Source organism: Ochlerotatus camptorhynchus, unplaced genomic scaffold, assembly GCF_037179485.1.
Source record: "Ochlerotatus camptorhynchus isolate MF236.1 unplaced genomic scaffold, CSIRO-AGI_Acam_v1.1 ptg000055l, whole genome shotgun sequence".
Classification (NCBI taxonomy): domain Eukaryota; kingdom Metazoa; phylum Arthropoda; class Insecta; order Diptera; family Culicidae; genus Ochlerotatus; species Ochlerotatus camptorhynchus.
The window spans coordinates 4,980,088-4,997,435 of record NW_027040545.1 but is presented as its reverse complement, the minus strand read 5'-3'; the positions used below and the strand labels follow the sequence as shown (position 1 = coordinate 4,997,435).

The 17,348-nt window shown below is 36.3% G+C and overlaps 1 protein-coding gene across 2 annotated transcripts; it reads right to left on the bottom strand.

The window, feature by feature from the left end:
• Positions 1-4,157: 4,157 nt before the first annotated feature.
• On the bottom strand, positions 4,158-12,948 carry LOC135717332 (uncharacterized). Of its 2 annotated transcripts, none has more exons than XM_065239333.1 (4): positions 12,845-12,948; positions 4,766-4,928; positions 4,478-4,578; positions 4,158-4,317 (listed from the first exon to the last, which is right to left on the bottom strand). In XM_065239333.1, exons 1-4 carry the CDS (start codon positions 12,920-12,922, stop codon positions 4,189-4,191), a joined length of 471 nt encoding a protein of 156 aa, XP_065095405.1. In that variant the 5' UTR covers positions 12,923-12,948; the 3' UTR covers positions 4,158-4,188. The 2 variants fall into 2 exon arrangements, with proteins under 2 accessions (XP_065095405.1, XP_065095406.1); XM_065239334.1 differs by having other exon boundaries at positions 12,850-12,903.
• Between the last annotated feature and the right edge of the window lie 4,400 nt (positions 12,949-17,348).

The window sequence follows — 17,348 nt, the reverse complement described above, 5'->3', positions numbered from 1 at the left end:
ATTCATGTTGGCTTCGTTTATTTTTTCCCTTTATTTATAAGGCTGGTTCGCCTTGGGAACTCCAGTAGAGAGCCCCGAAAGCTACAGAGTTTGTATAATGACACCGTTAACATGAAATCATATTAGTACACAAATAAAGAACATATTAAAATTAGGAACTAGCGTGGTACATCTGAGTTAATTCGTTTGGATTTCCATTTGGATTGCGGTAAGTTGACACCAGGGTTGGGGGTTGGAACGTATCGTGGTACATATGCCAATAGTTGAAGCTAGTCATTGGGGGTTTCAAAGTCGAGTAATTCATATCATGCCGGTTTCCTTAAAAAAAAATTAACAGCGTAGCGGGGTCATCGGAGAGGACATCCAGGTTGCTTCCGGAGATATGGTAGCTTCTCCTGGTTCCTGTGTATTTGGGGCATGTGCAGACGAAGTGCTCGACGGTCTATGGGATGCGGCAGTGGTCGCAGATCCTCCGGAAGGGTCCGTCCCCCTTATAATTGTGGGGGACGTTAGTGTGGCCGGACCGGAGTCGCGATACAAACGACCTGCTCTAGGTGGAGGGGAGATCCTCCCACCTGCTGATATCCGCTTTAACTTTACGTATGAACAGCGTGCTTCCGGCGAGCAAGTCCTGACTCCAGTATTGGTCTATGGTCTTGGTGGCCCACTTCTTCAAATCCTGCCCGGGGACTTTCGGGGTGTATTTGACCATACGACGGCCTGACCTGGCGAGGTGATCGGCATCTTCATTTCCCTTGACACCGCATTGGGCAGTCAACTAAATGAATACAGTAAAGGTGGCGCGTGTATCCAGGGGTGCCTACTGGTTGCGGATTCAAGTGCTGCGACTACGCTGGCAGAGTCAGTGAATAGCGTGATTGGTCGGGCATCTGGGGTAGTGACTGCGATGAAGGCTGCGGCAGCCTCGGCGGAGAAGACCGAACATTCATCCGGGAGCCTATGACATACCCTTAGGTGGTCGCCGGAGTGCCTGTAAAGGCCCCGTCGCCATGAGCTCCTTGGTCTGCCTCTGCTGCGATGTGGCCGACCCACCTCTACGTACGTTCTCGAATTTCTGTTGATATCGGTATCTGATGACATCGATGATGGAGCTCAGCATTCGTGATCCAGTTGGTCAGACACGAATTATATACCGCAGGCATCGGTTGATGAAGGCCTGCAATTTTTTAGTGTTCTCCGCTGATACACACCACGTCTCATTGATGTATAACAACACAGATTTCAGAGATGAACTAGCCTTAGGCTAAAAATCTCTAAAATAAAGATTAAAAAAAAACAACAGAGATTTCACGTTTGAATTGAAAATTTGTATTTTGAAGCGTTGAATTATCTGGTTAGATCTCCATACATTTCGTAAACTTTCCAAACCAGCCCTAGAATTCTTAATTCGTGTACCTATGTCGCTAAAACTTTAGAGTTTCTTCACTGCTTGCCTCGCTACCGTAAAGTTGGAAGGGCTGCCCGTGTTGAGACCCAACGATTTGGTCTTGTTGACGTTGATAGTTGGCGTTAGCGTTGATTCCCGGTAAATCCTAGAAAAAAATTCGAGTTGAAAATGCTCTCGAATTCGCTAAGCTTAGAGTTTCCTTGTCTTTATCACACGTTCTACGAATGTATGCATTGGTTGACCACCCAATTGGGAAATGTAAGATATAATATTCTATTACAGAAATTGCATAAAAAGCATGCATTTCACAACATGAACAGATTATGTAATGTAAGACACTGGAGAAGTCTGCACATTGTAGACGAAATACGCGTGGGGTTTTTGATCTCATTTCCGTCCTACTAAGCACAACCCGGGCTTTACCTCTCTTTTTAGAACGGGATTGAACAAAAAATTGAATATTTCTGTCAAAGATGACTTCTAAATTTATTCACCTTTCCATACGTACCGTTGGATTTGATAAAGAGTCACAAATTGTTGGGATATTGATTAAAATCTTGTTTCGAGTTTCAATTCCGTCCTAACGCATTGAAACGCCATTAGATTTCCTTCGTCCTACGGATAAACGTAGAAAAAGGGGATTCGTAAGGAGCGCTACTTTTGTTATGAGAACAAAGAGCGTAAATATTCATACAATGCGCTCTAATGGGATTTATATTTTAGCAATGTAGCATCACAACAAACCTATTATTGATTTGTGCACGGTAAAATCATTGATATTATTGATCTTTTCTGATCGATAGAACGGGAATGGGCGATTACGATGAAGTAGCGCTCTATCCTATCTGTCAAGGATGAGCAAATAAGGTAGTGGAGTTAAATGTACACTTTGTACAGGTATTTCACCCACATTCATCAGGATTTATGTAATGTGATCGCCGGAATTAATTTTATAATTTATAGGTTAGCCAGATGTTGTAAAGAATGGTCTTAAACACGGTAAATCGCCTAAAAGCACCGACAAACCGACATGGATGTTCATAGCAAAAACAATAAAATTTCTACTGACACTACTGACATCTGGCTCCGTGTTCGCGGGAAATATATAGCTTAGCCATGAATCCACATGCAAAAGTTATGAATTGGTTCGTGTCTGATCTATTCTGGACAAATTATTTTTATCTAGATCAAAAAATCCTAAGGTTTTGACATTTCGAATCACTGCATTTAAATCGGCCGTTTACGATTCTCGGGCATAAGCCTTCAAAATGGATTTGTCAACGCCATCTGGTAACGGCAAAATTAACTTAAAATTACCACAAAGATCAAAAAATTGCAAGTCTGGCTATTGAAAGCGCAATAATAGCTCTTCAATTAAATGATTAAATTGCCTGAAAACACCAAATAAAAATGTTTTTAAAACTGCAAAACAGTCTGCAAATCACTTATAGAGCATTGATATTCTTGAATTATTATTTTGGAACATTTAGTATTTAAGGAAATTTATCAGAAACTGCTCAACCAACACCAAAACCCATCATGAATGATTCAATTTGATTCACTATAAGAAAAAAATATATTTTGCCATAAATTCAGAACAATTAAAAAAAAAAATTGAAAATCTGAAGTCCTTTGACCCAACTACGGGCAACCCGCGACCCACCGGTTTTTACGCTGAGAAGAAAAAAAGACGGCTAACGAATCTTGAATGTGGAGGGGCATGATGTAAGTACAAAACGGTCACTCTAAGGCCACCGAGCCCCTCATAGTTGTTGTAGACATTCAAACTCGGCTCCGACGAAAACGACGATAATTTTTCACAAAACCCTGCTCGTAGGGTTTGTCATAGCAATGTGACTATTAATCTCTTTAATATAAAGGGGCCTGGGTTTGAACCCACGGTTTTCTACTAGTAAGCAGAAATGGTTGACTGAGGCAGAATTATTATCAGAAGGCCATAAAGGATAGGTAAAGGTGAATTTTACCCGTGTGGAAATGGAATTAGTTTTAAAAGAATCTATACATACAGCTGTTAAGTTCTTGTGCACATAGCAATGCACATTATATCAAGCAGGTATAGCGCTTCATTTCATGCTCGAACAACTTACCTCCCAAAATACGTAATTACCAACGAAGTATGCAAAACACTTAAAGAACGAATCAAATGCTTAAAATTTAAAATAATTGAATACGCTGATCATTATGAGTTTTTGTTCAATCCAGCCATTAAAATAACAACGAGTTACAATGTTGGAATACTTTTCAAAACAACGTTTAATATCTTGATTAAACAAGCTGGCGAGATACTCAAACTACTGAATACTATGACCTAGGTTGAGGAAGCGTTAAGCGAATCATCGTAAAACGTAGATGAAGGTACTTTTGACAATCTTATCGTAAAGGGAAAAAATCGAAAAAAAAGGTTCATGGAGCTCCAGTTTTAATGAATTCGATGATGCCTTGATTCCAGAAAAGTATGTGAAATGAGTTCACATACTTAGAAAGTGTAATCCCTCCCTCTAATCAAAGGAAGTATTTTAATATGCTTTTCGAAGCCGAAAACAGCTCTCAAATGAACAAAATAAAGAATGGGATCATTATGACAGTTGTTGGCCAGGCCTGCGGTGCACGCTAGTAGATGGAACTGCTTTCGGATAACTTTTGAACAAATTGTATGTAGATGGCCGTTTGCCGCTAAGGGATGTCATCAGTTTTAATTATATTCACATCATTACATCTTACAATATGAATATTTAAAATTTATTTATCAGAGAGCAAAACTACACATGCAGCTTAACGTTGATTTGTGGGATAAAGTTAAAAGAAAGTGCACCTTGAAGTTTAGACGCCATTAGCTCTGTTGTCTCATTGATTTTTTTCACAGCACATGTCGTGTTTTGCAATACCACCTAAAAATAATCATTTGTTTAGTTTCTAATACAATACAAGATGCTGTTTTCATTTATCGATTAATTTAAACTCATATATAAATAATATTTTTGTAACATTCACACACTCAAAACACTATTTACATTGAAGCGCAACATTTGATGTAACTACATTTCTCACCTGAGATTTCATCAATAAATTATCGGTTTCATCCAATTGCTTCGAGACGGAAACAGCCGCCGTGTGGATGAACTCGTTCAAAAGAGAAACGCATCGCTCATCTGCAATTACAATTTCATGTTTTTTTTATTTTTCTTTTATACTGCTTTTTGCTGTTGCTGCCAAAAAGTCAAGGAACAGCAGCATTAGGATCGTTTGCCGAAAAATTTCTCCAAGATGAATGAGATAATAATGTTTGAAATGCGATTCACTGAGTGCAATCAAAGTAGACACAAATTGAACACTTACTGATTATTCGACGCAGTCGCCATCGTTCAAGATGTTCCTCAGATACAGTAGACTGATCGGTAGCTTCTTCGCCATATGCCAACAGCTGCTGACACTGAGAAGAGACAGTTGTGTTGATGCTAATTGGTGGTGGATCATCCGGGCCACCATTTATGGGTATTATCTGTTAAATATAAGAGAACGGAGATAAAAAGAGTGCCAAGACCTTCCAAGTAGCATATCTTCGCCACGAAAATTGAAGCAACTTGATTGTGACCGCCATAAGTGGCATAAGGGTTTGCTACAACCGTTTTGTCACAAGTGTGCTGCTATAGCTGTTTTAATGCGGTTAAGCATGGGGTGTCTCTCGGTCAACGTGCAGTGGCGCTGCCAGAATTTCTGTCTGAGATAGGGGGAGGGGGTGTTCTCTAGTTTTAAACTCTACTGCTATTTTATAAGTGTTTCCTATCACTTACGCCCAGTGAAACAATTCCCGCTAATTTTATCAAAATTTATTTTTAAACAGCGTGGTAAATATACATTTTCACGGACCAGGATACCCTTCCCGGGAAATATTATCTATGTAGATCTATCAATAAATCAAGATACATTTCTAGTGAATGTGAATGAGATGACTCTAAACGAGCATCATCAAATTGTTGTTCTATTTTGTGCATAGTTGGTACACGCTAAAAACATTATCTTACATCCAATGTAAAGTTGGATTTATTACATCCTCTGCATATGTTTCATACAAAAAATGTAATGGCATTTCTTGCAATGGACTGCAGCGTACAAGCAAGTTTTCCAGAATGAATATGCACCAGATGATTATCTAGATGCAATGCATTTGTGCAAACAAACTTTGTTAGAAAATTAAACTAACATAAACATTACGAAGCTATTCAAAATACCTTCAGGCGATTACATTACAGAATCTGTTCATATAGCGAAATATTTCAAAATCTGCATACTTTTAATGCAAATCTGTTATAGAATCTTACATTTCCCGGTTGGATGTAGTGATGAAAACCCAACCCTTTTTTTACGCGGTCTAATTTTCCTTTTCTGACGTTCAACTAAAACCAAGCTTGATGCAACAGTTGTCAAAAAATCAGAAAAAAAAATCATAGAAAAATATCGCACCCATGATACGATAATTTCCACAGCTTTTCTTTTCTTTTGGATTTTCTTAAATGGTGAAAACTTTCATGAGAAATTTGTTTCCAATTGTATGTTTTATCAATTGTAGACAGTTTCGAGTAATTTTTGCTAATTGACTTTGACTGTGCAATGCTTGGTTCCAAAATTAAGATTTTTTAAAGTTAGTTGTGTCCAAGAAAATCGGAAAATTTTAGCTAAGGTAAAATTGGCAGCCCTGTTTTATTTTGAAATTTACTTTTGTTTATATATCCATGAACTCTACCTATGGGCGAAGCTTCATAAAAATCGAAGACCCTTCGGCGCAAACCTGTACGGTAATTAAATAAAATCCCCACATGTCAAAATTGGAACAATCGATTATCTGTCAAAGTCATAGGAAAAGTTATTCCAATCGAGTAGAAGACCTTTCAAATGGATAAGATGTCGCCTCTTTATCCGATTCAGTCTCTTTTGTCTAGCCAAGCTTGTTCTCTTGTCATGAAAATTTGTGCAATTTAAAACAAATCAAAATAGGCGTAGCAAAATAGTCTGTTTTGCTTTGAGAGTGTAGTGATTGTTTGAGATTGTCCAGTGTGCAGTGAGAAAATATACTTTTCTCTTCTGTATTTTATTATGCCTCTAAATATTTTGTCAAAAAAACTTGTTTAATGGTACCTTTCAATATTGATTTGTATAAATTCAATGAATGAATTTAAAAAACGATGTCCCATTGAATAAGATAGCTGGAAACGACAGTTTTTTATAAATTACTTTACGCAAGATTGCAATACCGTCTTGTGTATTCTCGTTTGACTATACAAATGAATAATTCTCTCAAAAATCACAAATAATAACGAGTATTCCTTCTTTAATGAAACCTATTTATATTTCAAAAACTAAGATTTATTAGTTTGTATCTAATCATGAGTTAATAGGTTTTTCAACTTCTCGTTTAAATATGCTATAAATTCATCGACTGGTTTCAATCGAGGTTTCAATAGTGTTTCTAAATTACATCTATCAATATTAATCCATCGTTCAAAAGATATCTCAGACAAGTAATGCAGCTTATGACATGCTGTTAGCGACATCATCAAATCTTACCAATGATGGAGAACTGGAAGCAGAAAGTAAAAACGGCAATTCATGCTGTGTTTCCTTCATTGAATATATTCACTCGTTGCATGAAAACAGTTCGTCCAATCTTCTTGATGTCAAAAGGTAATTTGTAAGGCATTTTTTGGGTGTTAAACCTAGCGGCAAGTGGAAGAGGTTGTCTCATGTAAATCATATGATGAAAAGTGGTCATTTGACAATACCAACGCTTGGGCAACAAATAACTCAACCCACTCAAATGCTAAGGGACTCCATTAAGGTTCGACGAAAGTAAAAATATTAAATTTAGGATTTTTTTATCTCTTTAGGGAAAACTCCTGTTAAAAAAATATTCAACGAGATTTCAAAGACATTCCGGGACTTTTCCTGGATCACTGCTCATCAACTCGCGCACCCTCTTTTCGTCCACCCTTTTGGTAATGCTAATCAACAGTAGTGTCATCTGACTGCTGTTTTCAATCACTTTATTCATTAGGAGACGGCCACGCCTCTTACGCAAAAGTCGTGCTCAAGTTCAAATCTCATCCCCGGACAGGTCATAAAAGAGTGTTTAAGTGACTTTATTAAAAAAAAACTCTATTTAGACTTTAGCCTGTGCGATAACTGGTATCTTTTTCGAAAACCAGCACAACTGATCATAGCCGTGATACCTATGAGTAGATAACAAAGACGATTCCTACGGAGGCGTTCAAAGACGGGAAAGTGACAAGAATTTAAAATAAGAAGAGTAGCTGAAAATTATATCGCGCTTTGGGACACCTGATTTCCCTAATTTAGACCACATTCAATGTATATTTTTAATTTTTCAAAGAAGTGAATTCATTCTTTTTTTTATTTTTATTTTTACCTCAACTACTCTGGGTAGTTCGTGACATGTACGGATGAAATAAGAACTAACCACTACACACAGTGGTGCCAGGGGTATCAAAGCACGAGGATTATTATTTGCGCTGAAATGGTAGATTGTAGGAGTTGATTGTCATCAGCAATATTTCTTGGTATGAAAAACTCCTACTTGTGATAAGCAGTGTGGCGATTAACCCCCATAAAAGTAAGTTGAGATTTTTTTTGTAAGATACGAGCTAGAGCCTTGCAATGTTCTGCAAAGTTGTGTTCAGATTCCAGATTGTTGACATTTATTTCATTTAAATTCATATGTTATTATCTTCAGTAAGTGTTGGTCTATTTATGTTGTGTATATTTATGTAAAAAAAAATCGTATGAAGTAATAATTGTGATTGTGTAGTATAGAAGGGGGTAAAGGGCCAGGTCTCCGATACTTTTATGCACCGTACATGCCATACCAGTAGACAGAAGGAGGCATCACACCATCTTTACCAGCAGGTTAAATAAATTCTGTGAAATCCACGAATGTGAAACAGGGTGAGCCATAGTGACATCACCATCACATCCCGACGGGGATTGAATCCACGCCCTTTGAGGTGATATGCAATCACGCTTACCAATACCACGGGTGCCGCTATTAAGTGCGGGTTGAGCATAGTCTGACGAAAATAGCTCTTAACCCTATTGACGGGTTAACTTGAAATCAATGTAATAAAACGCCTAAATGTATACTCTCTCCTACTTTTGTATAGGAATTTATGATTATGTGCTAAATCTAAATAAGCGAAAATACTTTTTACTCAATACTTTGACGTGAATTCGTTTTTCTAAGAGGGGGAGAGGTAGCTCATCGATTCTTCCGGTTCGCCTCCTAGCATCGTGTTATAAGGTACCAGGCGATAACCAGGGTAGTTGATCGATAGCTCGATGACGTCATTTCGTTGGCGTCTGCAATGGGAAATTCTCATAGCAGGCGTTGACGATGGGACGTTGTCGAGTTGTTGAATAGCAACTATCGTGGTAACTCACCGATTACCTGTCGATCTGCCAAATTTGGAAAGACGTCTGCATTGAATTGTCTCATATAATAATATTCCGCCCACTATATCACAAGAAATTGCGAGTAGCTGAGTGGAATGGAGATAAGTTAAGCATTGGGTACAGGACCAAGTCTCCCCTGGGTGGTGCCAAAAGATGAGCGCAATAGAATCATCAAGTTGCCATAAGGCACGGAAATAGACTATTGCATGGCTGGGTAGTCAAAGTCTTCCATTCGTTAGTCATTTCAGGTGGATTAGAACAGGTTTAGGTTTAGGGTGGGCGTTGGCCAGATTAGGATTTTTCAGATGTAATCCTGGATAGGACCCTGTCATTGAACGTCGCGTGAAAGTAGAATCTAATGAAGGCCTAAGTACTTTTTCATAGTTTTTAGTTTTCGGATTTGAAAGATCGTCGGTTACAGTGGCCTGCTTACTGAGCAGAAAAACGCGGTCCCAGGCCCTTACATATCAAAAAGATTTATGGTAAAATCGCTTGTGTATCGTGTATTTTGCGAAACTCGTTGTTGTCGTTGGTTCCGGGTTTGAATGGATTCACAAATTTGAGCAACGGTATTATGTGATATGAGGGGCTCGGTGGCCTTAGAGCAACCGTTTTTGCTCACTGAGCAGAACATCATGAGTCTAATCTTAGGCCCATCCACATTCAAGATTCGTCAATCGTTTTATTTGTTAATATGACTACATGGTAATAACAGCAACTCGGTGATTAAAAAGGTGCTCGTCTACCAAGTGGCAAACGTTTTTGCTTATTGAGCAGAAGACCGTGGGTTTAGTCCCAAGCTCCTTCGCGTTATATGATCGTTAGGACATCAATTCAGCTTATCGTTTACCAAAACGAACCCTGCTGCAAACCCAACCCTCTTATCCAACATCCCAGTGATTCCTCGTGGAAGTGCAGAGGTGTTCTCGGCTTCCATCAAAGCGAGTGTCATGTCAACACAATCCTTCCCATTCCTTTCTTGACCTGTATTCGGGCGCGGCCGGCACTGGTATTGCCTAATTTAAGATCACTAGTTTTTACACATTGAGGATGATTGCTAGTCCCAAGCATCGTCTATTGGTTCTCTGTGTAATTACAGCTGATCTGGCAGTAACAGAGTAGCAACCGTGGGCGGTCAATCAAGCTCAAGCAAGCTCAAGCTCAATACTTTGACGTGAAGTCGTTTTTCTAAGAACTACTATCAAGAGCCACATGTGAAAAGGGCATAAAAGCTTTTTGTAAACAAACTTTGTAGGCCATTTTGTCGCCAAACGAGAGTCGCCCATGTAAACCAACAACATCATCAGGAAGGGGAATGCTTCCGCTACCCGGTGATGTTGATGGTTTGCGTTTGTGTCATATAAGTGACGAGAAAATGGCATAAGAAGGTTTGTTTACAATAAGCTTGTATGCCCCTTTCACATGTTGTTCTTGTTATGCAGTTTTTCGTCACAGAATTCCAATGTAAGAGTATTATGGTTTTGTCCATGATGGGTGGATTATTTTTTATCTCCTCTAATTTTAACAGAGATTTCCCACTTTCCTTTTTAATGTTTATGTTATGTTTATGTTAATGTTTAACTTGATTTCAGTGACATAAAAAAATAGAGATGAACTTGCCTTTGGCTAAAAAAAAAGATGACATCAAATTGTAAATCCAAGCCATGTCAAGTAATCAAACCCTGTGATCCCACTTACCCTATATCCTAGGGAAAGTGGGAAAAACTACCATTTATCACAATGTAAGCCATTCTGCGTTTTTATTTTATCTGCCTTCTGTTTAGGGACATGATTTAATTATCACAATTTAGGTGTAGTAGGCTTTAAAAAAACTTATGATTTTTTAGAATCTACTTCCCCAGTGTATCTTACTCTCGGTATCCACCAGTTTGCCTATAAGTTTCCTATTATGCTGTGTTCTAATTATAAACTATGAGAATTCCATAGACCTTTTTTTTCCTCTGTTCGGGACATAAAACCACTGTGACCAATAATTTGATCTATTACAGTAGTTCCTGCGTCCTTCGTTTAGTGCATGTCGTATTACTCCATCACTTTTGAGAAATGATGGAGTATTTGGTTTTGATCTTGCCTTCATCGCAAGGAATCGACTCTAATGTAGTTGTAAAATTTACGTTTATTTGCTGTTTTTTTTTTCAACATTTGGTTTAAATATTTCAATTGGATAGTCTTTGGCTCTTCATCTTTGTTCTAGTTAATTGGTTATTCTAATGAAAGACCCCGCTATTTATACCCTTCAAAGAGTGAGAGCACCCTTTGTCAGTCAAAATTGGATTCCATAGCAACAAAATTAAGCAATGAAACCGATAATGACCCTAGAACCCTAGTCATAACCACTTCAAAATAGCGAACAACAAATAGAAGATTAGAATTCACATAGATGAACACTAACTCACTTTTTCATTGTTTTAAGATCATCCTCGGTCCAGGAAACCCGAGGACTTATCACTATTATCAAGACATAAAAAGTAACAAGGACTAAGATGTGTTCCTTTGATTACTGACAAATCATTTTCCACTAGTTTGAAGTAAAACTACTTTTTCCCAGGACTAGGAATCGATCTTATATCCCATAACGTACCACGTTACGGGGCTAGGTCATGATTAGAACACATCATAATAGGAAAACGTATACTCGTAACTGCCCAAGCAACCATCAATCCCTTTAATAGCCCGGTAAAAGCTTTTTCTGTAATATAAGGTGTCTTAAAGTTTTTTTTTTTTTATATCAGCCTTATATTGCACTTTTTGCATTAGTGAGCTTAATGGTTACTTGAGTGATACGAGACGTTTCTGATTCAACTCATGTATGAACTTTGGCATTTACATTACAATTGTAAGAAGCAACATCAATATTATAAAGATCTGTCAGGCAAACTGGCTCTTGTCGTTTCGTAACATGGTCAATATCCTTAATAATATTGGTGTACGTAAATGGATTCACTTAGAGCGCTGCTTTTGTTTTCTAGAAGAATTTATGAAAATATTCATATTATGCGTTCTATTTTGCTTTGTAACTTTTGAGCAAAACCATCGGACACCTATGATTGTTTTGATTGTTTCGATAACGTCAAAATATTGATATATTTGATACTTCTGCTCGATATGATAGAAATGAGCGCTACTTCGGCATTAGTTATCCACCCAAACACGAAAATTAACTAAATTTCAGTTTTGAATGTGCTCATACCATACAAAGTACTGTAAAATAATCTAAATGCGTCCATTTTATAACGCATATAATATATATTTAGTTCAAATACTTTTTCAAAGCTTCTATCGTGATCTCACTTACCCCAAGGTTGCGAATTACATGGGGTAGGTGAAACATGTTTTTATAACCTAACCTTTTCCATCGAAAATAGGTGAAATGATTTATCCTGATTATCATAGGATTATTTTTACAAATATTGCCTTGTTGTCTTATTTCTACATATAAAAGAAATATAAAAGATTGATTTTTTTATTATATTAGAAATGATAACTTTATACAATATAACTCAATACTATTGAGGGCTATAGCTCGAATTTCTTCCAAGTTGTTTAGCATTAGGATAGTATTCAACACAAATTTTCACATTCTAGTGGAAATCAGATAAAATGTATTAGATTACTATCACACAAGCCTATGTTCCCACTTACCCCCAAATCCCACTTTCTCCAGTGTATCTAATGTTTTTTTTAAACAACTATGTTGATCTATCAATGACATGTTGAGCCCACTGTTAAACACAGTTAAACAGGTAGAGGCATAATTCTTCTATTATTTGGTATGCTAGATTGTTCTTTTATTCACGAGAAATCGGTGATTAGCTTTAAGAGTGAAATGGGAATAAAAACCCTATAACGTATTATAATTGTGATAAATGAAAGCTTAGAATAGGATAAATCCTGACTGTAGTTAGTAATTACATTTGTACTTTTAGCTCTCACCTTACCACACATGTCTTCTCCATCATCGTCTGTTTCGGAAGCTTCTCCACAAACGATATTTGGTAACTTTTTGTCCATATTTGCGCAAAATAAATAAAATTTCACTCAGAAAATTGACAACGATCAGATGACTGTTATTTATCAATTTAAGTTTGTCTGATTGTTATGGTTCCTTTCCAATGCATGTGTCAAATTTTATGTGCACTGTTATATGAATGTCTCCATTAATTGATATAATTTCTCACACTAAAGTTAAAACTAACCATTGATGTTTACAAAGCTACCCGTTTGTTCATGTTACAAGATAAAATATTTAATTTTCATACAATAGTCTGGTACAGTCTACTGAAGTGACTTTTAGCACCGATGAACCGACGTGACAGCTCATAGAAGCTATATTCCAATTCTTGTCTAAGAAGTCATTTTTAAAATAAGTTAAACACTACCGCCATCTAGTCATCCGATCGCGTCATAACATGAGCAAGGAGACAAACACACGTAAAGTTTATATTGACTTGTTTTTCATCTAATCTTGTTTGGCAGATCTGGTCGCCCGTTTGATAGATCGAATCGCTCATTTAACAAATCGAATTGCGGACAAACGAAATGCTCCAGTGGCCGTCGGTTCGTCGGTGCTTTTTGTTCATTTATTTCAACATATGGCCAGGGAGAACGACACATCCTTATAGCACATCTGTTTTATCCTCAAATTCACATTCTCATCCACATCAACGAAAAAAATTCCAGAAAATCTTGTATCTATTCTAAACCTCCTTTTTGCATATGTATGCATCCCTGCCTTTTTTTGCAAGATATCCACAACATCCCTGTTTATCCTTCTATTCCGGTATATTTGCTCATTCCGCACTCTGAAACAAGTTTTCATATAGTTTCTATTGAGAACGCACATAACATTTTCCAATAACAAAATCAATGATATTGATCTGAAAATCACAAAACATAATAAATTTTATGTCAGTAAGTTTCATGCGATTTTGTGATGCAATTTAAAATTATCTGATAACATGAAAAATATGTGAAATTTAAAAAGGATACAGTTATGTGATTTATTTTATGAGTGCAGGCTCGTATAGACCACTCGCTAACTTGTAAGTACCCATTATTGAGAAAAATTTCACCTACTTTGAAGAAAAGTGACATAACTCATTAATGTGTAATTTGTTTACCAATTTATTGAGTAACTGTTCCCCATTATTGATATTTAATGGGTAACAGTTACTCATTAACGGGTACCAGATACTAATTAAATTGGTAAAAAAAAGAATACCCGCTAATTAGTTAAGCAACTTTTCATCAAAACCAAGTGATTTTTTTTTGTACTTTCAAATTAGCATGCATTGTGTGAAATCTAACCTAAATCACCTCGTCCCCTTTCTTTACTCGTGAATTTTGACAGTTCTGCCGGGTTTGTTTTTTGGACACCCGTTCATTACTATCGCTTTTACTGTGATGGCAAAAAGTGAAGTTAGCATTTGCGTGCATTTTTTTTTAGAACTTGATTAATGTGATTAAGTTCAACCGTACACACCAAACTTCTAGGCAAGATTTTTTTTTTCGCTGCATTCGTTCTGTAAAATATAATTCATACCGAAATCTTTGTAAAATATATTGTTTTACCAATTTTCCGCAATCAGAAATGCTGAATTTCCGTGATTTACAGAAATTTACCGTAAACTGTAATTAAAAATCACTGATCTAAACTGTAAATGGCTGAAAATCCGCAATACTGTCCGCAAATTGCGACAAATGAACTACTGCAGTTAAGTACTATTTTTTTTTTTTTTTGTAAAAATTACTGAACAGATTTGTTAACTTCATAATGTAAAACCCAACTTTTGCTGCCGTGTCTATGTTGAAATTTCTTCTATTCTCCGTTTTTAAACGGAGAATGTCGGCCTAAATGCTCCTAATTTGGGCCCATACATAAATTCAGCAATCGATTAAATTTTCAATGGTGACCAAAAATATTGATTAGTATCGTCGCAATAATACGTGCATCTAGATAAAATTGATAAATAGAAGATGTTTAGCGATGGGCCCAATCTTAGATCCATAGGCCAACATTAGAGCCCTTTCCCCTACTTCACTTTTTTGCTACAATACGTTCGCTGAAAGTATTTTTTTTTATTCGTGGCCAATTGCTTTCAGGTGCCATTGACATTAATCTCGGCATTATGCGACCTAATGTCCTCCTCAAACGGAAAAAGCAATTTTTTTATGCGGTGTACTGACACTGTGTCCTCTGTCGGGTTCTAATTTTCCATTAAATGCGCCTACCTGATTTTCTTATCGTCCACATTCATCAGGATACAAAAATAAAGGTTAAATTAATCAAATTATTCTTTTGGTTTGTTTAAAGAAAGAAATAGTTAAATAATCAATCTAGTAATCAATTAAAATCCTGGGTATTCGAAAAAAAGCGTCAAGTCCCCTCATTCATTAATGTATGGATTAGGTAAAGGAGTGACCGTTTGACTAGTATTGTCGCATTAAACTCCTTTCGCTCAATTTCAACTACTATTAAATTTTCACAGTGCCGTACTCTAGTGGAACTATCAACCTATCCTATTCAGAACTTTCTCTAGTTAATAAATTATCAGACATTAAATAAAGATAATAATAAGAAGAAGCAAAATCACTATTCCCCCAAAACATGTCTGCACCTTACTTCCAGGAGCAAAATCATGCAATTTTCAAGCACAACTAATGGTTCAGAAGATTCAAGAGAACCATCTCTTGTTGAACCAAACATCGTCATCATCAGCGCTGCACTCGCAATTGCACTCGCTTTCAGCAACACAAATCGTCAAAATTACCATGACCATCATAAGAATCAACAGCAGAAAGATCAACCACTATGGATCTGGCGAATATTAAAAGTATGCCAACCTAATAACTGAACGTGACAAACAGTGGCTGCTCAATTGTCTACATTTTCAGGGATTGAAAACACGATTCTGATATAATAAAAAATTAGGTTTCAAGGCAACAAAAAACGTAAAAAATACTTCATTTGGATCCAAGCAAGCATTTTGTTTGAAACAATAATAACCCACGTTCAATTGGGTTCTTTAAGGGTATTGGGTTCTTTATTTTTTTTAATGTGTCGGTTTTGAAACATCACCTGAAAGAGCTTTGTTTTCTGAACACCGTGATATTTTTTTCGAAAACATACACTTTCATCTCGTTTTTTAAATCAATATTTAAAGCAAAATAATAGCTTCACTGTTTGACACTAAACTAACAAACTGACAGCTCGCTCCCATGCAAAGTGCCACCGAGGGGCCCTAAGGTGGTGATTTTTGCAAATGTAATCGTACTTATTTAAAATAGTTCCAGTGAACCAAAATTGGGTTGTTTAAGGGTATTGAGGTAAATGCATATTCGTAATCTGCATTAAAAATGGAACCCAATGCCAAAATTTCATCAATTTTGGTACACTGGAACTATTTTAAATAAGTACGATTTCATTAGCAAAAATCACCTTATTAGCGCCCCTCGGTGTCACTTTGTATGGGAACGAGCTGTCAGTTTGTCAGTTTAGTGCCAAACGGTGAGGTTATTATTTTGCGTTAAATCTTGATTTAAAAATCGAGATGAAAGTGTGTGGGTTCGAAAAAAATATCGCTGTGCTCAGAAAACGAAGCTCTTTCAGGTGATATATAAAAACCGATATATTTTTCAAAATTAAAGAACCCAATTGATGAAATTTTAGATTTGGGTTCTTCTTCGGAGATGAACTAGCCATAGGCTAAAAATCTCCTAAATAAAGAACTAAAAAAAAAAAGATTTGGTTTCTATTTTTAATGCAGATTACGAATATGCATTTACCTCAATACCCTTAAAGAACCCAATTGATATTCGTAATCTGCATTAAAAGTGGAACCTAAACCCAAAATTTCATAAATTTTGGTACAATGGAACTATTTTAAATATGTACGATTACATTTGCAAAAATCACCTTATTAGCGCCCCTCGGTGTCACTTTATATTGGAGCGAGCTGTCAGTTAGTTAGTGTCAAACAGTGAAGATATTATTTTGTTTGCAATCTTGATTTAAAAATCAAGATGAAAGTGTGTGGGTTCGAAAAAAAATATCACTTTATTCAGAAAACGAAGCTCTTTCAGATAATGTATTAAAACCGATACATTTTTCAAAATTAAAGAACCAAATTAAATAAAGTTAGTTGAATTATTTCAACTCAATGCTTTTGTTGAATTACTCTATCAATTTTATTGATCCATATTCCAATCAAAATTTAGCTTAAGTGAAACGAACTTTATTTGATTCAACTATGCTTTTTTCTGCGTGTTCTTGATACAAATACAAATTATAATTTTAGTATCTTATAACATCATAATTCCGAAAAAATATAATTGTATGCAAAATTTACAAGGATTTTTCATTTCTCAATTTAATTCTTAAGAAACATGCAATTAGAATAATAAATATGTATTTATACTAGAATATATATAATTTTTA